The following is a 26,858-nucleotide window of genomic DNA, read 5'->3' on the forward strand; positions in this document are numbered from 1 at the left end:
TAAATCTTCAAAGTTCCATCTTATGTAAACTCAATGCAACATTAATAAAATAATATACTATACAACAGAGAGATAAATATATCAAGACTGACTATTATTTCTATACAAAACAAAACAAACAGATTTGTGGTAAGTAGGATATGGAGACATCATGAGGATGAAAAGATTCCCAACTGAGACAGTTTTTGAACAATTTTATAAGACTGTTTCTGGTGGAATGTAGTGTCCTTCTGGAAATCTGTATCACCATTCAATACCTATAAACAGAGTATATAACAAAGAGTAACACAAAATTCAAATTTTTGGAGGGAACAGAAGCTGCGTAGGTTTGAAAATAATTCTGTTGGCCAAACTTTTCTGAGTGCTATCAACAATTATATGTGGCACATTGTAAGGTAATAAATTTACAGTGACCAACACTTCATGCATTTTTTTTGTGGAAATGCCAAACCATCAACTTTTTGGCCCTTGAAAGTTACAATCGATGCAAATTTCCTAACCTAAATGGTTCAAGAATTTTCGATCACACAATTTTCGATCACACTGTAAACATACTAGACCAACACGCACACACACTCACCAATACTGGGATGCCATTCAAGCTAGCCCACTTATTACCACTCAACCATTCCTCGTGCCTATCATGAAGTGACTGCAAGTATTCCTACACAAGTAGCACATGACAATATAAATCTGACTAAAGTATCATGTACACACTATACACATGACATGGCTTCAGCTTTAGTAACAGTCCATATCATATAGCAGGTTTCTACCGTGAAGACTATATTTTTGCGAACAGTGGCTAGCCGCAGGAATTAAATTTGTGCTTATCTTATCTCACGTGCTTTTACTCCTGTAACTTGATGTATAGTTGTGCCACCATGAAACGAAGAACAAACTTTCTGTTGAGTCGCCATGCAGCACAGCCACAGCGCACATTCTCTACTTCAAGTAAGTTCCTCGCCAATGACAGAAGTTCAAAACATCTTTATAAACATATACAAGAGCTTAGCAATGCTTTTCTCTCCTCTTCCAACGTGTACATAACAATCAACAGCAGATTTTATTTTCACGGAGAGCTATGTGGGCAGAAATTTGTGTCGTACTCTTTAAGATTTGTGATAAATTATACACACGGTAAAAAAATATACTATATGGTAGGTTCATACCAAAACACACAACAAAATATATATGTACCAGTTAGTGTAATACCGATATGAGATTTTGCCGATATTCCTATAACCGCTATTGGATAATATTTTCAAGCCAATAAATGTAGCCAATCCAGTATAGTACAGCACGTCAATCTTCCTGCAAATTTTACTGGAAATTTGACTATAAAGGACCAATTTAGCTTCCATGTTTACAGTGCCATTAGTGCTCCAATTATGGCTGACAGTACATTTTAAGCAGCAATAACAATATTGTAGAATGCATTTCTGTGCATTATTTGGTGCACATAAGCATGTATTTCTAAATACATTTATCTGTATCTGTTGCGTTTCCGTCACAATACCGATTTGATACCGATATACAAAAAATACAGTCAATATACGGTTTTTCCAATAGCTGATCCGACTATCGATGCAACACTAACATCACTCAGTTAGGACATCACTTGTATGTTTAAGCAGTTAAGACAAAGGCAGTAACCAAAACAATAACAATAGTACAAAGAAAACAACCACTCAGAACCTGACGATTAAATCACCACTAAACAATAAAGCACTTGTTAATTGCTACAAAGCAAAGAATCATCAACAATTTTCACCACACATTACCTGTCCCACAAAGAGCTTAACCAAACCTCTCAAGACTTCCATAAATGATGTCATAATTGACAGGTCATCAATATTAATGCATATTTTATACATGGTGATACCAACATGGACTAAGAAGCTACTAAAACTCCATAGCACTATAATTGCTACACCCAAGTGTACAGGATTAAAGGCTGGTTTCCACATAACAACAAATGCCCATTTCATTCATTGTCTACGACTACTATGTTACCAGTATTGGAATAACTGTGCTAGAGCCACCACAAGAGTTGGGAGAGGTTCAACCTTTCCAATTATTTCAGCATTGCAGACAGGTCCATTTTTAAATGGAAACAAATACCACAGGCAAATTCCGGCAATGTTTTAAAACACAGCAATAATATAGATGTGCGTAACGAACTGCTTACCCATCTTAACTATCATTGCAGGCCATGGAGGCTAGTCACAGACTACTACAGAGTGCTTTTGACGCAGCCAACAACAACAGCATTAGTGGCTATATGGAAACTAGCCTTAACAGCTAACCCATTGAGGCATATGGAAAACAGACATCAAGTAACACTACCGAGTTTGGAGTTTGTGCCATGGCAACAAGTATACAATAGAACCTCTCATAAAAGACTTTCTAAATTATGGAAAAAAAATAGTAAGAAGTCTAGCTTTTACCTCTGAAAGAGGAAAATCCCCCTTATTACAGCAACATTTTTTGGCCAAAAAAATCTTGGGGTCCTAAAGTCTGTTATGAGGTTGCACTCTATAGTATATAGACAGTGTTCTGTTCAGGAATTGAACATTTAAAAGCTATAATTGCTTGTTGAAAAGTATGTACACAAACCACTTAACAATGACAACAGTTGAATGCATTAACATCCATTAAGAAATTCAGTCATTACACAGTTCAATAAACCGTCTCAAACACCTCATATTTCATTGTGAAAACTTATTGTTACTAGGGCACCACTTGACAAAATACACAGAGCAGACTGTGGCACTTTACAGTGATGACACTTTCCCTATGGTCAATAGAAATGTTCTTTGGACTGACACACACATGCATGGACACACCCATGTACACGTGCACACACGAGCGCATGCACGTATGCACACACACAGTCACACGTGCACACACAATTATTCATTCAACTATGAATATAACACTGCTAGGACAGTGGTAGACACCACAATTTGAGTGACTGACTAAACATGTAATTTGATACTGCTGTGTTGTGTGAAAATTGTTTCCCACCAATTTATCACCTAGCAACATAGTGATATAGTAACCAGCAGTGATAACCATAAGCCCACAAACTCCTCCTTGATGATGGTCCAGTGGAAAAGCATCATCGAGCCATTGATTCACAAAAATAAAAATTACATTTTGTATGAGGTAACCAATAACTTCCTCTACAATAGACTTTGGTGTAAATCACCCCCCTGGGTGCATTAGACATAATAGTTTGGTGTATATAGCTACTTATAAAAAACTAGCCTATCATAAAAGACAGTCTGGCAAACACAGAGCTAAGTATAGCAAGTGCACTTATTGCGAAACAAAATCATAGTCTTTTAAAAATCATGCTACTGTTGTTCTTGTTAACAACACACTGGTATGGTATGGCATGTCGAGTTCTTGGGCAGCACGAGATACTCTTTAAACCCTTAAACTATAACTGCTATATAAACGTTGAAATATGTAGACACCTTAAGCTTCCATCAAAGTGAGATCATTTTTAAAATGTAAAAACACACTGGATAGAACGAGGGCACTCTTAATGTTAGTTGATACCCACATTGTAAGTGATTAGCACTCAAGTCTGTGTGTATGCATGTAATGAATGTGTGCTGTATATATGTAGGGTTTCCAATGTAAAAATTTGGCATCTTCAAAATAATTTGCTAACTGCTGTTACATGTTGGACTAACTCTCACTTGAATACAGCTGCAGTGGCGATAGATTCCACTGCCTTTTTGGGATAGAAATTGACCAAAATATCAGCAAAATCCAAGATTACGAGCTGTAACGTAGCCTTGATCCTTTATCATCCTTTATCACAATACTGGAGTTCAACCTTTCTCTGTGAGTTAACCTTCACCTAAAAGCATCGGTAGTTCGATTGGTGAGGAAGGTTTCCTGTCGCTGAGCACAATTTGGGCTCCAAAAACAGATTTTCATCTACAGACACCAAAACACATGCTAGCCAAAACTTCCTCACACCACAGTAGTAATCATCCATCAACAAAGAAGTCACATACAAATATGGTTAAGTTTGAATATCTCTAACCATCTGTGTGAGCTTGATCTGTGACAAAACTCGCAGGAAATCACACCTTGGCTACATAACTTGTCCACTCAACTGCTTAAAAACAAGTAAAACAACTGTATGATTCATAAAGTATAACTAATAGCAAGGCTATCGGTTACAAAAGCACTTAGCCTATCCTCCAATCAGGGTCATGTGACTCAGCTTGGGTGTGGTCAGTAATGATACATTGCCTACATTCTGCCTATCTTTGTATTGATGGATAAAATCACAGTGTATAGATGTTGTTGTAGCACTGCACAAGAATCAAGTGTTCAAATCACGATTATGGTGGAAATCACCTGAGCTTAATTGTAATTGCCTTAGCGCCACTTAATTTATTTTACAGTTCCTGACAACAATAACCTTGTTTCTAGCTGCACTTTATGGATCTTTCTGTTGTTTAAGCAGTTGAGTGGGCAAGTTATGTAGTCCGGGTGAGATTTTCAGCAAATTTCACCCTATATCGTGCTCACCTAGATGGTTAGAGATGTTCAAACTTCGTATGTGGATTCTTTGTCGATGGATGATTACTACTGTGGTGTGAGGAAGTTTGGGTTATCATTCGTTTGGTGTCCGTAGATGAAAACTTGTTTTTGGAGCTAAAATCGTGCTCAAATGATGCAGTGACAGGAAACCTACCTCACGAATCAAACTAATGTTTTTACGTGAACAGAGAGAGGTTGAATTCCAGTATTGTGATAAGAGGATCAAGGATACCGAGAGTTACAGCTCATAATCTCAGAGCTTGCAGATATTTCGATCGATTTCTATCCCAAAAAGGCAATGAAATTTATCGCCACTGCTGCTGTATTCAAGTGAGAGTTAGTCCAACATGTAACAGCAGTTAGCAAATTATTTTGAAGATGTCGATTTTTTACATTGGAAACCCTACATATGTGTGAGGCAGGCATGACTCTGGTAACTCCCTAGTCCACAAACAACAAACACTGGTTAATAAATACATGACCAAATCTGCAAGAACCCCACGTTAGCACATTTTTCGAATTAGCCCACAAACAACAAACATTGGTTAATAAATACGTGACCAGATCTGTAAGAACCCCACATTAGCACATTTTTCGAATGCCATTTTATTACATTTTCTTTATGTAGATATGGTCAGCCAAAATGTCAGCTTTAGAAGCCAAGAACTTTCAAGCTTACAGCACTACAATGTGGTACAAAGAAAGATAAAATTGTAGTCTTTGGGGGTATAAATCGCCCCCTGGGTGCATCGGCAATTGCCGTCTGGCCAGTAATAATGAGACATCATAGTTTGGTGTATATAGCTAGTATTAGCTACATGTAACACTTTCACACCTCAGATCAAAGGAGCTGCCCGGGCTACATATGATCTACAACTGGGCAGTGATTATATAGACATTGATGCTGAAATCGATTGTGAGGATCAATCAATACTCAATTGATTACTCAATTGATTAGGATGCACGACTTGGATTTCGCTATGAAAACCACTCAGACGGAGAGCGTTTGGGTATCCTCCCCATCCTACGAGTTGAAAAACACTGGGCTAAAGTGATAGCTTATTCATCGATTGTTTCCACACATTTTCGGAACAGACACACCCCCATAACGAAGCTACTACTCTGCACAGAGTAACCACTCTACAAGCAAGCTTACCTGTCTAGGCCTTTAGTGAACTGCGTAGTTTTTCCATAAACAATTCAATAGTACTGATTAAAACATTAAACTCGCGTAACGGAAATTCTCCGTGATATCTCTAGGATATGTCCGTTTATCATAACTGAACATAACCAGAACGTACTAGCTGCTAGCCCATAATGAAAAATTTTAGGTATGCATGTATAATACATCCAGTGGCTGCACTCGTATTGGCTTGGGTGATTGATCGCCCTGTACAGGCTATCAGCCTAATAAGTGTTACATATTAGCTGTAACATGGGCATTCGGGCTTTGCCTGATATGTATGCCCTCTGCCCTGCAGCCCTCGGGCAGTCGGGCATACATATCAGGCAAAGCCCTTACAACTATTACTTATAAACACTAGCTTATCATAAAACACAATCTGGCAAACACAGAGCTAAGTATAGCAAGTGCACTTATTATGAAACAAAATCATAGTCTTTTAAAAATCATACTACTGTTGTTCTTGTTAACAACATACTGGTATGGTATGGCATGTCGAGTTCTTGGGCAGCACAAGACACTTTTCAAACCATTAAACTGCAACTCCTATATAAACATTAGGCACCTTGAGCTTCCATCAAAGTGAGATCATTTTTAAAATGTTAAATCACACTGGATAGAATGAGAGCACTCTTAATGTTAGTTGACACCCACATTGTAAGTAATTAGCACTCAAGTCAACACTGGTTAACAAATACGTGACTGGATCTGCAAGAACCTCACATGTTAGCACATAGTTTGAATTCCATTTTATTACATTTTCTTTATGTAGCCTGGGGATAGCCAAAGGAATGATCAGTCAAAGTTTCAGCTCTAGAAGTTAAGAACTTTTGAAGTTACAGCACTACAAAGTGGTAACAACAAAAAGATCAATTTGTACAGTGACAATACGGAAAATAAACTACAATCGCTTAATTAAAGTCATAACTTACGAATGCAGTCCTCTAAGGAGATGAAACTTATATCATCACATTCTCCATGCACTGGCGAATCCATTGCTGGGCAAGTGGTCTTCTTCCTGCGACCAGGGCAAAGGTAAAAACGCGAGGAAAAAACATCAGTAAACTGCTCGTCCAATGTGAAGCAGACTAACATGCATATCTCCCATCTCCTTGGGAGTACTAACATGAAACAAACTCCTCTTGCTTTGGGGAACACAATACTACCAAGGCTTTTACTATTAGCACCTTCCTGAAACAAGAGCTCAAAAACTTATCGATTTTTTTATGTTTCATAAAGATTTCACCCCACTGTGTTACTGTAAAATTAGGCTTGCGCTATCATGTGGGATTCTTGCAGATCCGGTCAAACTTAAAATTCCTAGTACTTATTATTATGATAAACACAGTAATAAGGATATGTTTGTGGCTACTGTCCCACAAGCCAGTTAAATAATTTATGTTGCCCTTCGTACATGAACATATGCTTGTTCCCCGTCACATACAGTTGACCCTTCAGTCTCAGGCAATGGTAAAAGTGTTCAGATAAGTGAATTAGTCAGATAACTGAAGCCCATATATTTACATAGAGCTCTGTTGAAATACTCTAATAGAACATACACCTTAATTAGGGTTGGCTTGCACCCTCCAACCCTAGTAACTTACCTTCATACAACTAGTGTTAGTGATGATGAATAGCTTTTTCAACACCAATGCCAGTGTATCCACTTCATCAACTTAGCCATCACAAATGAAGCCTTTGTGATTTCTCCAGCTTGTAAAAGCATACTAGTTTTGTGACATACTACAAGTACACGAAAAAAATTGGAATTTTCAACTAGAGTAGGGACCATAGCACATCGATAAAAAGTACTGAAACAAGTTGGAGTAGTCCATGATATTAAATCACAGTAAAACTATAAGTGTTATATCCCTACTGTGCTCAAGGTACCATAATGGAAAGCACAGTAGGGATATAACACTTCTTATTGTTTTACGGTGATTTAATATCATGAACTACTCCAACTTGTTTCAGTACTTTTTATCGATGTGCTATGGTCCCTATTCTAGTTGAAAATTCCAAATTTTTTCATGTACTTGTTTGTTAACTTTTTTTCGTAATTATGACTGGTGAACCCACGCATACCGCATCTGAAATGGCACCGCACGCCCCAGCTATATCAATTGTCACCTGAAAAGTGAAGTATCCATTACGCTTCATTGTCAGCTATGTTCAACCCGTTACACAGTATTTCGAATCAAGAACTGTTCGAAAAGCACCTCCACAATCCACGCATACCAAAAGAAAGAAATCGTGCCGCGCACCCCAATTATATTAATTATTGCCAGAAAAGTGAAGTATCCATTACGCTTCTATGTTCAACCTGTTACACAGCAGTACGAATCAAGAACTGTTTGAAAAGCACCACTGCAATCAAAATAACCACTACGAAAAATACGGACGATTCCCAGGGAAGCCATCATGTGCTACCGCAAAATCGACACCCTTTGCTGTCAGCAAAGATGAATGGGACACAAAGGAGGACACTGGTAAGTCCATGAAGAATGTATTGTACGTACTGTGGTATGCCAAAAGGCACCTGTTGGGCCGAAGCGACTCTAAAACATTGCCATAGAGTTTCCACTTCAATGGAATATTCTCCTGATAGACTAACAAACTAACTGGTGCCTTCACCTTCATATAAGTTTAACTCAGTGATGGCTAACGCTACAGGCTTTTAAAATGTTGGACAGCACTTAGCATACCGACACATGTATCATTAGCACTCCCATTCAATGTCAAATACATTACTGGCTTTGTAAGCTGTTTATCACATAAGAAATACGTATAACAACAATTTCATCACCACACCTGACTGTCAAAGTAAGCAGATAGCAAAACTTCCCAATTGTTCTCTACATTGAATGCTGTGTAATGGATGGAATATAGACAAAAAATGAGCAAAAAAAAAAGCTACCGCACTTACTAGCAATAAGTATACGAGGGTACATGTTTTGTCGTGCAATTATAGCCTTATATTTATGATGTTATTTTTTATTTAAATACGAATTTAAATAGGAGTTCACCAATGATGAATTATGTTTTAAAAAGTAAATTCAAACAAAATTTATGAAGTAGCAGAATAATATTACCAGATCACCCATTCCATATATTAGTTGTGGAAGTGCACCTGTGAATTGTTACATTACACATCAAGGGGATGATGACAGGCACACTGTATACTACCATATAAGGTAACTAGTTAGTTGCCATAGAGTAATGGCCATGAATAACCTATCCTGCTACAGGCATTCTTTACTAATTTTTTATTATATACAGTACCTCTCAGAAAAGTAAAAATTGTTGCAACAGTGCTTGAGCTTAACTGCTTCAGGTGTTCTGGTAGTACATATGTATGTGTGTGTGATGATAATACAATATTAGTAATTACCATGGTGACGGGTTCCTCCTCTTGACGCCCACGGAGCTTTAGTCGCTGCATACACACCTCAGGGGATGTCCTCAGGTATACTATGAACAGTAAAACAACAACAATAATTGCATGTGTGTTGTGTGTGTGAGGGTGCGTGCTATACCATTCCTCCTACAACACGTACGTGAACCACAGTTCCTTACACTGCACAATCTATAAAATATTTTTACCGTCCAACATTATTCATAGTTGCCACGTGTCATGCACCACCTACCAACCGGATACAAACGTCAGCAATTAACCACACATTATCCACAACCTCGTCAACAATTATCCACAACCTCGCACTCACTCATAAACAAACCAAAATTTCACCTGACTGACAATAAAGTATTTCACACAAGGTTAAAAGTGTAAATGCCAACCAACTTAATTAGTAAGGGCACTTAAAAAGTCCATTACTGTCATTAATTGGTCAAAAGTAATATTAAATATCATGCTTAATATACACTTGAATGTTGGTAAACGATTTCATCACTTTTGGTAATTGAATTCATCTTCGTTTGGTACCAGTAACAAGATAGGCAGCTGGAGAAAACAAGATTACAAGTGAAATAAAAATTCTTATTAAGGATGATAATTCTTCTGCAGTTTGTTCAGCAACACACACAACTGTAGCTAGGTAGTAGGTATTTTGTAGTGGGTATATATTTAATACAGCTAATGGCAACTAGTGTCTCAAGCCTCTCCATAGCAAAAATGATTCATCTAAGAGAAGACGGTTTCTTGAATGCAATGTAGTTATGACAAGTTCTAATACCAAAGCAACAACCAATAGGACAAAATCAACAGCCAAAGCAACTAAATGGACAATACCTTTTGATATGCAATACCCTGAAACTCACTACTCTAATAGAACATACAACATTTGATTGTGTAAGTAATCGATGTACAGAATACATATTGTATAGCTGGTTTTTGCCACAAGCTTTAAATGCTGCAAGCAAAAAAATTACATCACAAAATTTCCTGTTGTAGCACAAATTAAATCTCGCAGCTATTTATTATCCTTTTAGACGCTCACCACTAGAGACAAGCAAAGAGGACATTGGGAAATTCGTTGAAAAGTGGCCTTAGTGTTCCACAAAAGCTGTTGCATTTGTGACTACCATGTTTATAACGAAATATGGATTGCAGTGCTCAGGGAACTGATAGGGGATTACACAATGTTGTAAATCGAAATGCAATGGCAGTTATGAAGGATTCAGACGAAACTGTGTGACACCTACCAAGAAATATGTCAAGACTGTGGTTATATAGATCAAGGTGGTGATATAGCTTGTGTGGTAGGGGGTAAACAGTGGTGATGTTATAATAGTGGCAATGTTTTTATTGAGTGTATAGTAGGGACCACAAAGGAATAGGCGTGGCCCACGAAATAATATCACTCAAAAAAACAGCCTCAATTTTCCTTAACAACGATCAGGCAGTATTGGTTAGGTGAAACTAAGCCCAAACAAGCTTTCAGATCAACCTGAAATGCTTTCAACAAGCTGCTACGGAATTTTAAAAATAATTTATTTAATGGAATTTTCTACTGACTGAGTAAGTAAACTGATGCCTTCAGACAAGCGTAACTCGATAACGGCTAAGGCTACGGGCTTGATTTTTTCACTGTTTGACGTTGCTTCAGCCCGACAGGTGCCTTTTGGCATACCGCAGTACATACAATGCATTCTTCATGGACTTAACAGTGTTCCCCTTTGTATCCCATTCATCTTTGCTGACAGCGAAAAGTGTCGATTTGGCGATAGCACGTGATGGCTTCCCTTCGTAACGGAAATCGTCCATATATGTCATAGTGGCTATTTTGATATCAGAGGTGCTTTTCAAACAGTTCTTGATTCTAGTGTTGCACCGATAATCGGATCAGTTATCAGAAAAACCATATATCGGCTGTGTTTTTCGTATATCGGTATTGGATCGGCACCACAATGAAAACAGCAGCAGATACAGATATATGTATTTGTTTAGAAAGACACTAAATTATGTTTACAAATGTATTGAGTTACATTTTCCTGTATTTATTTATTTATTACTTCAGTGTACTGTCAGCTGTTGTAGCAATATTGCCACTATAAACAAGCTAAATTGGTCCTTTACAATCAAATTTCTAGTATAAATTGCTACAAAATAGACATGCTGTGCTATATCAGATCGGCTACATTTATTGGCTTGAAAACATTATTCAATATCGATTATCGGAATATCGGCAAAATCTCATATCAGTGCAACACTACTTGATTCATACTGCTGTGCAACAGTTGAACATAGCCGACAACGAAGCGTAATGGATACTTCACTTTTCAGACAATAATTGATATAACTGGGGCACGCGGCACCATTTCTTTCTTTCGGTATGCGTGGATTGCAGAGGTGCTTTTCAAACAGTTCTTGATTCAAAATGCTGCATAACGGGTTGAACATAGCTGACAACGAAGCATAATGGATACTTCACTTTTCAGACGATAACTGGGGCGCACGGTACCATTTTAGATGCGGTATGCGTGGGTTCACCAGTCATAATTATAATTTACAAAAAAAGTTAACAAACAAGTACACAGAAAAATTTGGAATTTTCAACTACAGTAGGGACCATAACACATCGATAAAAAGTACTGAAACAAGCTGGAGTAGTGCACGATATTAATTCATAGTAAAGCAATAAGAAGTGTTATATCCCTACTGTGCTCAAGATACCATAATGGAAATGCACAGTAGGGATATAACACTTCTTATCGTTTTACTATCATGCACTACTCCAGCTTGTTTTCAGTACTTTTTATTGATGTGTTATGGTCCCTACTCTAGTTGAAAATTCCAAATTTTTCTGTGTATTTGTTCTAATAGGTCTACAACCATGTAAATTTAGCACCAGGATGTTCAGTAATACTAATACCAAACTACTCACAAGTACTAGCTGCTTAACAGCCATACACGGCTACATGTGCAAGGGAAATACCCTGGGGTTGTTTTAAGAAACCTATGGATTATATACACTACTTATGTATTAGGATAGTGAGACTTCAAGTCACTACATCTCAGCTAAAGAATGAATCACATGAATACTACTGTATGAAACTCTTATGAAGTAGTCAGGTTACACTAACTATTCTAATAGAACAGTCAACCAGTTACAATGGAAACCTCCTTTCAAAAAAAATTCTGCCCCTATGTTAAGCTAACTTCCAACAGCGTTTTGAACACTAAGTTGTCTCCAAGATTCCGACATCCATTGTGTTGATATACTGAGACACTACAAACACATATGTATGTACACAATCACTAAACTAACCAATTAAATCCAGTTGAGGTTTGTTATTGGTGATGAGGTAATCAAACCATTGAAGGTAACAACTGTACTCCATGTCATCCATCAGGTTGCTATAGTGATCAGTTAGTATGGTAACAAACATAATAGATGCCACATGCTGTACTGCTGGAAAATTTGAGGTAGTTTACATGATTCCAATACAAACCTTGATCTTTGAAAACGGTAAGTCAATGTTACAAAGTGTTGAACTGCCAGCGAATTTGTTTCCAGCTATACAGCTTATGACTACAATTCAACCACTTAATATCTGCACACCTGTACCAACAAGTGTTATCCCACTACAGACCTGTGAGCCTAACATTGTAAAGTTTTATATGGCTTTAAAGGTTGAGGTGTCAAGTAGCAATTCAACTCAACAAAGCGTCCTTTAGGTTAGTTTGTAATAACAGCAGACAAGAGGAATATGCAAGTGTCTTCATTACATTCCACTGACCATGTTATTAAGATATGCAGTGTGCCATAGTACAACACTGAGGTACTCACTTGACATGCAGGTTCTCCACAAAACAATGTCTAGCACTGTACACGCTCCTCTCCATCACTGACAATCGTGAGTCCTGTGATTAATAGTAAAACTACTGTAACGTGTGCAGCATGCACAGCCACACACGCACGCACTACAAGTGCACATGCACATATAACGCATGTGTACACATACACAAACACATACCACTTGAGCATTATGCACTTCCATCATGGTCAGTAACACATAGGATTGGAAGAGATAACTCCAACGTTTAGGATCTTGGTACATCCGATCCTGAACAATGACAACCACACATCACAATGGGTTGATTGGTACTACCAATCTATTGTTGAGTCAGTTTGTGAAGTAAGAAATACTTCAGGGCATTAACTAAGCGATATTTGTGTCCTAACTTGAATATCCACACATCATCCAGTTACAAATGTAGTTGGTATACACAAACACATTTGCCACAAAATATTTAGTATACTACTGAAACTGGTCAAGTATTGTGAAGTAAAAGTACACGCTTACCAGAACATTTTCACCACCCAAGTTCTGCCATTTCTTGACTGGTTCAGCAAGTTCCTACAAGACAAAAGCAGTTGTAACATTAATAGCAGCAACATTAAAAAGGAATATAGCATATACAGATCTGGATACATTCACATTAAAGCATTTTCATGTGCTAGACCAAAATCATGAAAGCTTTAATCAAGATGGTTAAATTGCTAGAATTGAAATAGTAAACACAAATCTGCAAATATTTTGGTGTGGGGAATTTTATACTGCATGATTCATGAAAGAAATTATGGTAGTGTTCACGTTCACCTCATCTACCATCTATTGTTAATAGCTCAGATACCTGGCAAAACACTTAGCATTTCTGTGGAGACTTTTCGACACTGATAACTGGTCATTAAAAAAAGCATTTTGATGAGATAAGAACCGAGTTATGAGGCGTTAAATTCCCATACAGTTTTAGTATGGACAATCTCGGACATAAAACACGATTATCTGCGTAACATCTTTAAATATTACTCAGTATAGTACTTCTATATAATTTTTAAAGTCTTACTGGAAACTGGACATTACAGATGGGCTTCCCTCAAAGAAACACAAGCTACAAAGCAGTTCACCCTACAAATCTGATGAAGGAGGACATGCACAAATGGAATAGTCATCATCCCTTTAGGGTCCATCACAAAAGGCCAACAAAAGGGACCAGTCAAAACTTTATACTAGTTGAATCAAACATCCTCTACTAACCTTGGCAGAGTATTGCTTGGCAAACATCCTTAGCAAAGTAGATTTACCACTGGCTATGTTCCCCTCCACTGCTATCTGTAACAATAACCATGAACGGCAGCTAGCAAGTGTATATGAGAATTGTTTATTCTGAGAGGACCTAGCTGTGCCATTACCTACGCCAATATTTTAAAAGTACCAGCCAGCAGACCAGGCTAAATTCAAACCTACATAAATGTAAGTGGCGAAAACTTAATTACAAAGTGAATGATTAGTACAGCCACAGCACTAGCACTGACCCTTGATACTATTATTATCATTCGTAGTAGCACACACACACAAAAAGCCTACGGCAGTCGTGCAAAGCACAGCAGCGAACCAGCAGTGGGATGTCTGTGGCACTTGAGCCTTGTGCAGGCAAATCCTCCTGGGGCAAGGCCACAGGAGGAGTGTCTAGGTCTCACGGAGAGAGGTTGCAGAACCCAAAGTTCCACAATCACCCCACATAATATACTGCAGCAATGCCTTTTCAAAATTCATCCACTTACTGACACTGAAGCAAAAGCACACAAGCACACAACATACACACGTACCCTTATAGAAGGAGTCGTGGTTGCTTTTCGTCTCGGAACTTGAGCCAACTGCGGTCCTCGCAAAATAGACAATCGCGTATTATCATCCTCTTCAACTTGACGGCTCACTGATCCCAACATATCGCTACACTGGTCCCCTTCAAGTTTGTACGGTTGAAAAATGCCGCCCAGAAACTCAAGATTTCCCGCTACCACAAAGTTAGCGCATGCGTGCAATTGTAATGAGCATTAAATCAAGATTTGCTCACGTGGTTAAGCCAGGCTGTCATTTCTTACTGCGACGCTTTTCTGCAATGCCTCGAAACGTTGAAATCAAGGCCAAGCTGCCCAACCCAACTAAATCTTCAGAAGTGGCCAAAACTCTCAGTGGAAAAGAGGGTAAATCTCATATTTAAGTCACGTCCACGTGGCAAATAAACGCATGCGCAATTATCTAATTCAATTTTCAGGAAGTTTGTTGGTGCAAGAGGACACGTTTTTCACCGTTCCTCAAGGAAGGCTCAAGGTACGCTACGTGGTGAAGTCTTCCACAAATCTTTGTATGCTCGCTGTTTAGCGGCGCCCTCTAAAAATTTTTGGTTGGTTATTTCAGGTGCAGAGTGGGTGATAATTTGTTGTTACAGCTGCTTGTAAATAATTTAATATCTTGTTTTTTCGTTTAGTTGAGAATCGAGTCCAACTCTAAGGCGAAACTGATCCAGTACAATCGCCCTGATAAGGAAGGACCTAAACTGTCTGATTTCTGTATTGCACTTGTTGAGGTTAGTTTGGTGTGCATTAATAAGAATAATAAGTTCACTCTTGGCAGAACTACATGTGCTTTGATCAGGTCATTATTGCTTTGTAGTAATTTTCTCTATATAAAGCAGCTTGGCTGACCCGCTGTGTGTATGCAGGCAGTGTCGGTGTAGTGTTTAGTAATTATTTGTGACATTTTGACAGAAATTCATGGTTGACTGTTCCCTCTTTGTTACAGGATGGAGAGAGTTTGAAGACAACTCTTACAAGAGCACTTGGTGTAGTAGGTAAGTGTTGTGTTTTCTTACAATATGCTATAGTGCAAGTTGCCCTTTTGTTCTACAAATTTGTAGAGCATAGCTGATTTTCTAACTTTGAACCAATCTAATGTATTCTGATATACCAAATCTAAACACTGTAGCCATTTAGATTTAAGGGAACTAAATTGAGAAGGTAAAATATTTAATTAATCATTGCAGAGTGTCTTGAGACAGTTCTGCTCTTAATATCTTGACCCACCAATGCCCATAGATTTCAGCAAGGAAAGGCATGCGGCTACTATGCAAAGGATGGGATACTATTTAAGAACAGCTACTGTGGAATTGTGCAGCAGTGAAGTCCTGTGTATTTATATGGATTCTTGAGTGACTGACTTTGTTCTTCAATACCTTTATCAACTTGGCTCCTCTCATAAAAAAATACTGACTTGATTAAAACACCTCCTTTGCATGGTTTCTGTGATAACTATTACAGGTGCTGGTAAATATGGTAGTTGCCTGTTGAAACAGATATAGAGAGAAACAGGAGTCTTATAGTGACAGCCCTGCCTCTGATTTACAAGTTTGAGTTTTGGTGTCATAAAGTGTGTTGTTCTTTGTACTACAGGTATAGTGAAGAAGCACAGGATGTTATACCTGGTAGGACAGACCAGGGTCCATATTGATGAGGTTGAAGGACTTGGTCACTTCTTAGAACTAGAGGTGTGTTATATGATGTGACAATCTCAGTAAAACCCATGTAGTTTGCACAAGCATAGTACCCGGTTGTGATATACTGTCCATTTTCACAGCTCTATTGCTCAAGAAAGCAAATCTCTTATTCAACCTACATATACATGATCTGTTCGTGGAGAATTCAAATGTTGTTTCGTTCCTGTAGTCCCAAGTACATGGGTGGGATAGGCGTGTTGCTTGCATTCATTTACAGTGTGATATATATAAACAAGATCTATTGTTATTTCTTCATTAAAATTTTGTTGTGTAAGTCAAAAACCTGACTTTTGTGTATTTTCTAATTCATGTAAGCTCTGTATACAAACGCAAATGAAAGTTATGGCTGCAAGTTTTAAGTGCCTATGTGTGTAGTTTATTTTCAGTATAGTCGCAATAATACAAATCTATATCTTTAGTCTTTGTACTGTAAAACTACTCACCATAATTGGTATGGAAATTGTGCAGGTTTTTTTGCTAACACGGTCCTATAAATAGATATCCAAACTACACTCCTCTAATATGTGAATGTAACAACGTCATTGCTGTGCAGTAAAGTAGCGTGCCTAATGTCACATGGTTAGTATGTTTTAGAAAAGGATTCCCCATGGGCTATCAGGTTAGACAGTGTTTCAAAAAAATTTGTCGCTGGCTGTATTAATAAAATTAAAACGACGATTAGACAAAAAAAAAAATTCTATGCCAAAATTTTCCTGATTTACGGTATAATAATCCTTAACTTTCCAATCTGCTGTTCTAGTGCTGTGATGTTACTGTTTGATTTTTACTTTTAGGTGATGCTGGAGGACAGCCAGACTGAACAAGATGGACAAGCGATAGCTGAAGATCTCATGAAGAAGTTGAATGTGTCAGAATCTGATTTGATCACTAATGCTTACATTGATCTATTGCTGTCACTAAAGAAGTAATTGGGACATTGTTTACTTGAAACTGAAAGCTGACTTTTGAATGCATATCTTTTTGTTCATACAATGCCACAATGGTGTGTTTAGTATCACGTGATTTTTAGATATAAAATTTTTTCGTTGTATAATTGGGTTTTGGGTCACGTGATCGATATTTTTCGGGGAAGAAGCTACGAAAAGAATTTCGCTGTGTTCTAAAGGGATTTTTGTGAGTACCATAACCACATTTGTGCTGTTTCGTTTTGATCTTCACCCTCTTGTAATTACAAAGGTGGTCGCGGGTAGTCGAATGAAATGGATGCGAATTAAACCCCGTGTGCGTGTCGTGTGTTGACGGTGGTGTCGAATCAGCATCAGATGTGTTTCACGTGTTTAGAGAAAGTGGACTGGGGATGGGGTGGGTGCGTTTCTTGTTGAAATAAAATGCTCGTTTGAATACCGAATGCAACTTCTAACCACTGTTTGTGTCAACGATATCTGACACGCACACGTGAAATATGAATATTGACGAAGGCTGCTTGAGAACACAGTGGAACTTGTCATAGACGACCAAGATTTTTTTTTGGCTTTAATAGGCAGGTGGTTGCTTTAGACAGGTTCTTTATAAATAGCTCAGCTGGTGAATTTATAAGTTGTTTTTTCCCGGGGAATTTGCAAGTGGTCTTTTTAGAGAGGTGGCTTTCTATACATATAACCGTTATGCCAGGTAAACTTGATTCATTGTTACTCATCCCCACCTACATACTGTAACTTTTTATCCCACCGCCTCAATTTCATTTTGATGCTAATGTCATTTCACAGCACAACAACATTTCTTGCACCTCGGAAAAGGTGATTTGGAGCATTTTCTTGAACAATGAAAAACGACCCCACGCCTGCATGGAATCCAAAATTTTGTGGATGAGAAACAAGTAACCTTAAGACAGGTTCTGCTGTATAAAAGTTATTAGCAGCTCCCCTCATTGAATAGTATATACAGTAAGCTTGTCCAGCCAAAATGACTCGAAATTGGTCAGGCCTGTTTCTATCGGAAATTGATCCTAAGAAGTATCACATTCACCCATTCCATATTCAAAGTGTTATGAAAGTACACCTCCCCATGTGTGTCAACTAAGTTTCTCAATAGGATATTCTACACTTATAGCCATTGCCTGGACAGCCCAGTAGTGACCAGGTAACTTTTAAAACCAAGAAGTCCACAACTTCTCAAAATTTAAAAATTTTTGTTCACTTTGAAAGCTTTATATGACATTATATCTGCCAATGAATTCTCAAGAAAGTTTGTCTAAAAGCTGAGCATTGTGCATGCATGATGTAAGCATAAATTGTCCATCTGTATGTTGCATTTTTTTTCTAGCTACTCCACTTATACTATTGCATTAAAATGCAACCCGTTATTCAAACTATTTTTGTATGGCTTTTGCCGTTAGCGATTGTTTTTGTTTTTACCCTTGAACCCAATGTTTTCACATAGTTGAGTAATGGCTGCTCCTATACCAGTGACTGCTACGAGTAGTTCTCCTGAAGAGGCTGTTGTGGCTGTAATGGGGGACAAGAGTAGGCAGCAAGACTTGATAATGGACCGACTAAAGGACTCTGTACAACAATCGACTACACTATTGACATCTTTGCAACAAATGCAGTCCTACTTCAGTTTATCTCTCAACCAACCACAACACAGTTTCCTTGTAACCAACTCAATGAAATCATTAGAGACAATGAGGAAAACCCTATCCAGTGTAATGTACAACATTCAAACTATTGAGATAATACTGTCACATTCAAAGGGCTTTGATTTGTCTGCATCCCCTGCTGTTGCTAATGACGATGGTTGTGGCCAATCATCTTCCACCACACTTGGTAACCTGACGTCATCATTGGATCTCGACCTAACCAGTAACATTATGTCTGACCTTGAGATGGAAGAGATGGCGCTAGGCAGTCCTCCCTCTAAGAAGGCTAATCTGGACACTACTGGGTAAGTCATCATGTACAGCACGATAATGGTGTAGTGTTGAACGCATGTAGTATGCTATGTACATATGTATGTATTACCAGGAGCTCCAATTTGTGCTTGAGTTGCTTAAAAACCACCTGTTGTGTGTACAAGTTCAATTATGAAGGAGTATTTGGATAAGTGAATTTGTGAGACATAACTTGCGGGCTGGACTCACAGACTGAGTTGAAAACAGTCTCTTAACAATTATTCAGATGTTATCCAGCTGTTGCAATGCTGGAGACACCAACATCGAGCTACTATACAACTGTTGATACAGTACTTCTCTTCCTTACGTCACAAAGTTTGCGCATGCAAAATTAGAATATTTATTAGAATTACAAGACACGTGCAGTCGTATGTACAAGAAGTGATAGAGGCTATTGTTGTAGCATAGATTTATTCCTGTACTTAGTACTAGTGTTTAAGCAACCAGAAAGTGTTCTGGCACCACACACCCATTCTATATTGAATAGTAAGTTTACACACATCAGCAAGTGTGCATTTTCTATAAATTATGGCAAATTCATCTAGCCATGTACCAGCCTGCAAGGCTATTACCGCACAGTGTAATAATTCGACGGTTTTGACGAATTCATTATTGTCAAATATTTACAAGGAAAATTTTGACGAATGTGCTGACTTCATTATTCTAATTAACCAGTCATGTGAGCTTTGACGAGGAAAAATTTGACGAATTGCAACAATTCACCAAATTCGTCAAAATTTTCCCACATTAAATTTTTACCCTGTATGGTATAGTCATACATTTTTTTACAAATATTCTAAATTCTAATAATTTAGGGCATGTGTGACATGAGGGAAGAGCAGTACCAGCAGTTTTAGCCCCATAGTGGTGTCTCCAGCATTACAATAACAAGAAAATGTCTAGATTAAGAGGTTGTTTCTAGCTCAGTCTGTGAGTCCAGTCCATGAGTCAAATACATTACACCATGAGACCCATTCATTTGTACACATGGTTCCACTCAATTACTCTAATAGAACATACACATGCTCTAATAGAATGTACACCTACTGACGAAGTACACTGTTCAGATAGGCAAGGATTTGTTTAATCAAGATACAGATAATCAGGGTTCTAGAGTACAAAAGGTGTATGTTATCAAGAATTCCTTACCATCTTACCACAAATGCACTAGTGATGTACGATACATATTGATTACTGGAATGTCTCAATACTTTATTGTACCACAAAGCTAATATGCATACTTGCGTATTGATGTTTGATTGCACAATCGTGGAAATGTGAAGGTCTAGTTTGGCGGTGTAGCTGGGTTGTTTACCAGTTTTGTAGACTCCTTAAGCTTGTTGTATAACAGTGCAATGGGGTTATAGCTAGTAATCAACTGTGAAATTATATCGGCCGCATGTATGTATGTATGTCTTCTTGTGTCTATGTAGTATGTATATGTGTTTGTGTATGTGTCATGGTAAGTATGCCTCTCTGTTCCATGTCCACGTCAGGGAGAGGTATGTTAGTACAAATCATGTATAGGTGTACAGTAGGTAGATATACATGATTGTTGTAATAGAGTATTTTGTAAAAGCATAATGTATAAGCTTTTGAGTTGAGAAAATGGTCAGGTAACTGTTGCTACAAGTATTGTTCTTTTCTCTTAACCAAATGGCAACAGCAGTCTAGAGGTCTGATTTTATACCTGCCTTTAACCTATGGGAGACCATTAAGCATGTATTTAAATGTTAAATATCATTTCTGTTCAGTATTAGGGGACTTAAATTGCAAAGTACTTTCTAAACTCTTAAAGCTTCTACAACATGGGCTATGATGTACCACAATACGTGCTGTACATTCAGTACACTCCCTACCCTTCTGCTGACATTGGTATTCTTGGCGAAACAACTACCCAACCGTTTAGTTCAGTACGGTTTTACTCTGCGCCAAGAAAGGTTTGTTATACATTGTACTTTACACTCACAATCCTAAGCTCATGTGTTAAGCAGTAGTGTGAACGAGGGCTGACTCGAGTTTGATAACCTGGATTGATAGGTCCAAAGTTGAAAGTACGGTAACTTGGGAGATAGTGTAAATGTACATCTATGCTGTATGCGAGGACATAACTAATGAGCTATGGGCGCGCTTATACGTATCATTTGTTATGACTGTTCTGTGGTACCTTATTAGTGATTTCAGGGGTCTAAATGTGTGTACTTCAATACAAATGGTACCATGGATAAGTCTCCCCGTTATCAAGGTGTCTGGTATTCTTTTGATGGGTTGTACTTTACACATAACAACTTGAGTACCAATTACTACCATTACACACAGAATGCAATGTGTTATGTAATGTCACCCATTTAGTTCCCCACAACTTGACTTGTTAGGTTCAGTTTGTTCACGAACACCTGAAGCCCCAATGATGTAACATTAACCCCGAGGGCATGGGCCACATTTAGTGTGTTAAATTTCACATATGATAATTTAATAGCAATATCAAGTATCTCTTTCACACATTCATGTCATAGAACAAAGCTTCTGGTTCCAAAAATCAAAGAGACATCTAAGTGTCTCCATAAAGATTGTTTTTTATATGCGTAATTTGCAATTTGTATGGTATAGCTATCCCTTTCAAGTTACATTTCTCATACATTGTTTACTATCCCGTCGTTAAGGAATCCCCATACAAATGGTCGCCATGGTACCTGGTACAAAGGGAAGGAAACGGAACTACACAAATTGATTTGAGTATTACTACTTTTACAGTGTTGTAGCCCATTGTTGAGCGAATAATAATGGATGATATGTATTTACGAAAAGTACTGCCAAAGTAAATAGGCCTTACATTTCTTCGTTGTAGAAAAGTGTTGGAAAGAATTGTATTATCAATGGTTTTGTTTTCAAGATAGTCCTGTATTTTTATTTTATTTTTTTACTGAAAGGCAGGACAATTCCTGTAGGAAATACCTTACTAGACTTGTAAGTAAATGTGCAGGTTTAGTATGAACATTACTAGATCAATTTTATTCAGTTACTATTATTATTATTATTTACTTTTGGTGAGCTAGCTAGCTAAATTCAGTTAGTTTATGTAGTTTTTGATGAAAGCCAGACTCAAATCTGTTTCCTTGCTTTTTTTTAAGGACCTATGTATTTCAAAGGACTTTTTCTGGTTACTTACAATATGTCTGAGGGCTTTTTCTGAAGACAGTTCTTTGTGAATGCCATTTACTGACAACTCAGTCGTTGCTTGGCAACAGCATTCAGTTAAAACTAGGATATCCACATTAATGTACTACATTGCCTGGGGGGTAGCGTATCAAATGTGTGTGCGTTACGTAGGTGTGACTTCCTGTCTTGCTAAAATCAGCCCTACCTGACATTCTCAGGGTACAGTGATCATTACATTTTGATACATAGTTCAGATAATGTTTACCAATATCCTTGTCTCTTTCACATGTACTCATAATGAGAGTCTGTCATTTTCTGTGATACTCCATCATGACTGCACAAATGGCTGGAAATAATTGTAATTCACCTTCACTATTGTTTTGTCCTGTATTACCACGCGTGCACAGTAATGGGGGCAGCTCTTTAAACAGGGATGTACCTACTGTACAGTGGTTGGCAGTGGTCGGTACCAGCCATCACTTACATGTAGCCATCACTACCACTCAACACCACTACAGATTCACCTGTGATGTACAAAAGTTAAGCCCCCCACACCACATGTCTGGACATGACCCTGTCTCTTATAGCCAACAATATTCTAAAGCTGAGCAAACCACTGTGACAAGATCATGAAAATCTATTTGACATGGTCACTATAACGAGTGGTCTTATTAATGAGGTGACCATGAAGTGAAGTATTGAATATTTAGAATGAATACATATCATGAAGTAGCCATCATGTGCTACTGCATTCAAAGAGACACGAAAAACAATAAGTATGTATATACACACAACACACGCTGCTACAGTTGTGCATACTACTTCAAGTGCATTAATGGCTTGCAAGCATCAATTTCTCTGACTTTTTATTAAGGCACGTATTGTTGACATACTCTCAAGTACTTGTCAGCTACATGGAAAATACACACTGCTACTGCACTGCTGCTATTGGTAGTGACAGTAGAAATTCAGGGTTCCTAGGCATAAGTACATATGAAAATACAATATCAGTTCAAAGAACAGAACTGTGAAGACCCACATACCTGTAGTACACTGTAGAGTCAGTACTTTACTATCATGTGGTATGTTATCTCAATGTAACAAATTGTTGACAACTCTTTGCTGTAACAGTAGGTCCTTGATAGTACCACATTTCACAAAGATATCTGATTATGTACATAAATAAATGTTTTGAAGCCAAGTAGACAGCGTGGTGACTCCTCAGTCTTGGATCTTCTGCCTAAGCACTTCAATTTAGTAGCAAATTACCATCATTTACGTACTTGCCATTTTGGTCATTTCAGCTCATAATGTTACTTAATGTCTGGTAAAAGAAACCATATTCAAGTGGAGGCACGTACACTCTGTAGATGTGATTAGTAATGTATTGTTACATTATTTCTGCCACACACTCTTAAGAAACCATATACAAAGTGTTCAAGATGTAAGGTCCTGATTCGTGCATGAGCTTATTAAACTATTGCAACTTCTGTCATTGGCATTTCAGAAAAGTGAATTATTTACTGCCTTTTCAGATAACTACAGTAGTGTAACCAGATATATGTAGTTAGATCAAGCTGTATAGCACTGTGTTCTATATGACGTTCATAAATATTTTACTTTGGCCCGATGGTTATAATGTACAAAATCAATGGGTGATATTGTGCATATTTGAGTTCTATTCTATTCGTACTTTACGATTGTGTGAGTTTCATACAGCCAAGCAATGCCATTACAAAGAAACAAGACCGTCATAATGACAACATGTGGCGGTCTCCAATTTGTAACTAATGGTCATCACGTTTTATCAAGAGTTCGACGAATTCTTGGTGTTATCAAACAAATACAAACAATTGTCCGTAGCAGAAATATGCCAACAAAGAGGTAAAAGTACAGAACCCTTTTCTTTAGAAATTTTAGTAACACTTCATAAGTATTTCCATTACCAATTCACGTGAGCTTTTCCTAATCCCTGAGGGCATTGGTCTGTTTTTTTGCTTTTATTTTACCATGCACTGTCTCACTAGGTACCACAAGAATCATATACGTAGCCTGTATATAAATGTAGGATCTTTTCACTGTAACTCCATTAAATGCTGAAAACAGGAATCTCTGACTGGGTTGATCACCAGACAGCTTGCAAATGTAGGTAGGTGCCTAAAGAGCTACACAGCATGGAATTTAGGATTCCCTTTGCATTGAACCAGCCAGTACTTAAGCGGAGTGGCTTCTCTTCCAGATATCCCTAGGCAGCTTCATGCACCAATTATATATCAAAGATCAAGTATGCGAGAATCAAAGAGACTTCTAAGTGTCTCTATAAAGGTTGTTTTTATATGCATAATTTGTAATTTGTATGCTACCCCTTTCAAGTTACATTTCTCGTACATTGTTTACTATCCCGTTGTTAAGGAATGTCCATACAAATGGTCGCCTAGTTCAAAGGAAACAATCACACAAATTACTAACCCATCGTTGAGTGAATAACGCTCTAAAAATGAATGTAATGCATTTACAAAAGGTATTGCTAAAGTAAATTGGACTTGTAGAAATTACATTTCTTCATTGACATGTACTAAATATGAACATCAAAATTAAAGAAAGAGCCTGCAAGCTGGCCAGCTCTAGTTGCCAAATGTACAGGTTAAATGTGACTGGATCTACGAAAACCGTTCTTATCGCCCAAGACAGGAAGTTTGATTTTTTCACACAAACACAAAGCTTAATGAATGCACTATCAAGTTTCACTGCCACAGTCGACCAGAGTAAAGTGGTCTGCTTTTGCTGGCTGCTTTTCTAGAGCACAGTGGCGAGCCGTACGAGTGGTCTGGGGTCTTGATGGAGCCCTGGCCGACCAGGAGATGGCTGTGTGTGGCTGTATAGCTCTGTGGTGTTGGACAATGACCTGTGCTGTAAATTTCCTTTCATTTTAGCCAGTTCTGAGCCCTGAATGGCCTATAACTTGGCCTAATTCATCCTAGCACGTCTCTTTTCAATTTTTGAACACCATCTTGCCCACCTTCCAGGGCCCCCGCCTCCCACCCCTTCTGGAGCTCGCCTGATGCAGACAACCTCGGTTTAAAAACTATCTAAAATGGCGGGAAACTTAGCTGTTGACTACTTCTTCAGTGGACGATCAGGAAGGTAAGAAATTGTGAAACGTGTGAAAATTTGGTATGCGTAGCTACCACCATTGGCCAGCTACAACACACAGAATATTTAAAACCGACGTTTCTCGATACTTTTAAATGGGCGATAAGACCGGTTTTCCCAGAGACAGTCACAAATAAGACTGTAATGTTAGAAATGTTACGCATTTGACCTACATACTTCAAAAGGATTTTACTGAATACTTGGACTTTGCTAGTTACTTGGACTTTATTTTGATCAGGTTCTTTATGAATGTTGTATTCTGACAAGTGATAGTTGTTGCTTGGCTACAACGTTCAGTTAAAACTAGCATATCCACATTGATGTACTACATTTCCTTGGGGAGAGGGTGGTAGAGTATCAAGTGTAGGCAGGCATGTTGCGTGTGTAATTACTTCATTAGAAGGTATGAGTGTTAGACCATTTCTTCTCGCTGACAGTACAAGGTTATGATTCACGGTAGCACATGATGGCATAATGTTCTCTTTGTTTATAATGCCATGTATTGGATATAGCTGAAAATGGCCGCTTTGCTTTTAAGTAGTTGATAGTTGTGGTGCGCATTGCAAAAAAGTAAAAAAAAAAAAAAAAAGGGTATGTATGTATGTATGTACAAGGGAAAAAAGTAGAAATTTTAGGGATCATAGGCATAAGTAGTGAAACAAAGGAGGTCGCCTACACCTGAAGATTTACATGTAGGTACTAGTTCCTCTAGTTCAGTCATAACCTCCCTTGTTTCTGTACTGTTAAACTTAAAAAAACTCCTAAGTGTTCGTACGTATGCACATGACTCGGCATACAAAGAATACAACAGCTATTCAAAGAATGGAACTGTGTAGACCTTATGTAATGCACTGGAGACTCTGTTATCGCTTAGTGAAATAGTACACTGATATAACAAATTACTGACAAGTTTTGCCACAACACAGAGGCCCTTAATAGTAACATATTCACTACACAAGATATCTGATATCTACTCTTACATATGTTAATAAAATGGATGAAATCCTTGAAGCCATGTAGACATCCTACTGACTCTTGGATACTTCAAGCATATGACCAATTTAGTTGCAATTACGCTC

At 37.9% G+C, this 26,858-nt stretch overlaps 3 protein-coding genes across 4 annotated transcripts in view; 2 read left to right on the forward strand and 1 right to left on the reverse strand.

Annotated features, from left to right (window-relative positions):
* Positions 1–15,332, reverse strand: LOC136252074 (deoxynucleoside kinase-like). Its single transcript, XM_066044432.1, has 9 exons — positions 14,830–15,332; positions 14,258–14,332; positions 13,523–13,576; positions 13,193–13,282; positions 13,006–13,079; positions 12,484–12,572; positions 9,147–9,226; positions 581–664; positions 1–257 (listed from the first exon to the last, which is right to left on the reverse strand). The coding sequence occupies exons 1-9, from the start codon at positions 14,947–14,949 to the stop codon at positions 150–152; spliced, it is 774 nt and encodes a 257-aa protein (XP_065900504.1). The 5' UTR covers positions 14,950–15,332; the 3' UTR covers positions 1–149.
* LOC136252076 (adenylate cyclase CyaB-like) lies at positions 15,036–17,610 on the forward strand. Its single transcript, XM_066044433.1, has 6 exons — positions 15,036–15,207; positions 15,279–15,334; positions 15,492–15,590; positions 15,806–15,854; positions 16,453–16,547; positions 17,351–17,610. The coding sequence occupies exons 1-6, from the start codon at positions 15,036–15,038 to the stop codon at positions 17,483–17,485; spliced, it is 606 nt and encodes a 201-aa protein (XP_065900505.1). The 3' UTR covers positions 17,486–17,610.
* LOC136252072 (zinc finger protein 184-like) overlaps positions 17,609–26,858 on the forward strand; it is a 23,560-nt gene continuing 14,310 nt past the window's right edge. Inside the window, exons 1-2 of one of the 2 annotated variants that reach the window (XM_066044429.1) lie at positions 17,609–17,690; positions 18,957–19,460. In XM_066044429.1, the coding sequence (XP_065900501.1) occupies positions 18,964–19,460 (497 nt within the window). In that variant the 5' untranslated portion in view covers positions 17,609–17,690; positions 18,957–18,963. Of the gene's footprint in view, positions 17,691–17,806; positions 17,884–18,956; positions 19,461–26,858 lie in introns of those variants that run through there. The other variant, XM_066044430.1, reaches the window with a different exon arrangement.

Source organism: Dysidea avara, chromosome 4 (assembly GCF_963678975.1).
Source record: "Dysidea avara chromosome 4, odDysAvar1.4, whole genome shotgun sequence".
Taxonomy (NCBI): Eukaryota; Metazoa; Porifera; class Demospongiae; order Dictyoceratida; family Dysideidae; genus Dysidea; species Dysidea avara.

What these genes read in the sequence shown, in the direction of transcription:
- LOC136252074 (XM_066044432.1), bottom strand. Translation starts at nt 14,949, where the DNA reads ATGTTGGGATCAGTGAGCCGTCAAGTTGAAGAGGATGATAATACGCGA. An exon ending in GTGGAGAACCTGCATGTCAA is followed by an intron (nt 12,573 to 13,005) that starts GTGAGTACCTCA and finishes TGATCACTATAG; the next exon opens with CAACCTGATGGATGACATGG. An exon ending in TGAATGGCATCCCAGTATTG is followed by an intron (nt 258 to 580) that starts GTGAGTGTGTGT and finishes CTCTGTTTATAG; the next exon opens with GTATTGAATGGTGATACAGA.
- LOC136252076 (XM_066044433.1), top strand. Translation starts at nt 15,036, where the DNA reads ATGCGTGCAATTGTAATGAGCATTAAATCAAGATTTGCTCACGTGGTT. An exon ending in TTCCTCAAGGAAGGCTCAAG is followed by an intron (nt 15,335 to 15,491) that starts GTACGCTACGTG and finishes TTTTTCGTTTAG; the next exon opens with TTGAGAATCGAGTCCAACTC. An exon ending in GTCACTTCTTAGAACTAGAG is followed by an intron (nt 16,548 to 17,350) that starts GTGTGTTATATG and finishes TTTTACTTTTAG; the next exon opens with GTGATGCTGGAGGACAGCCA.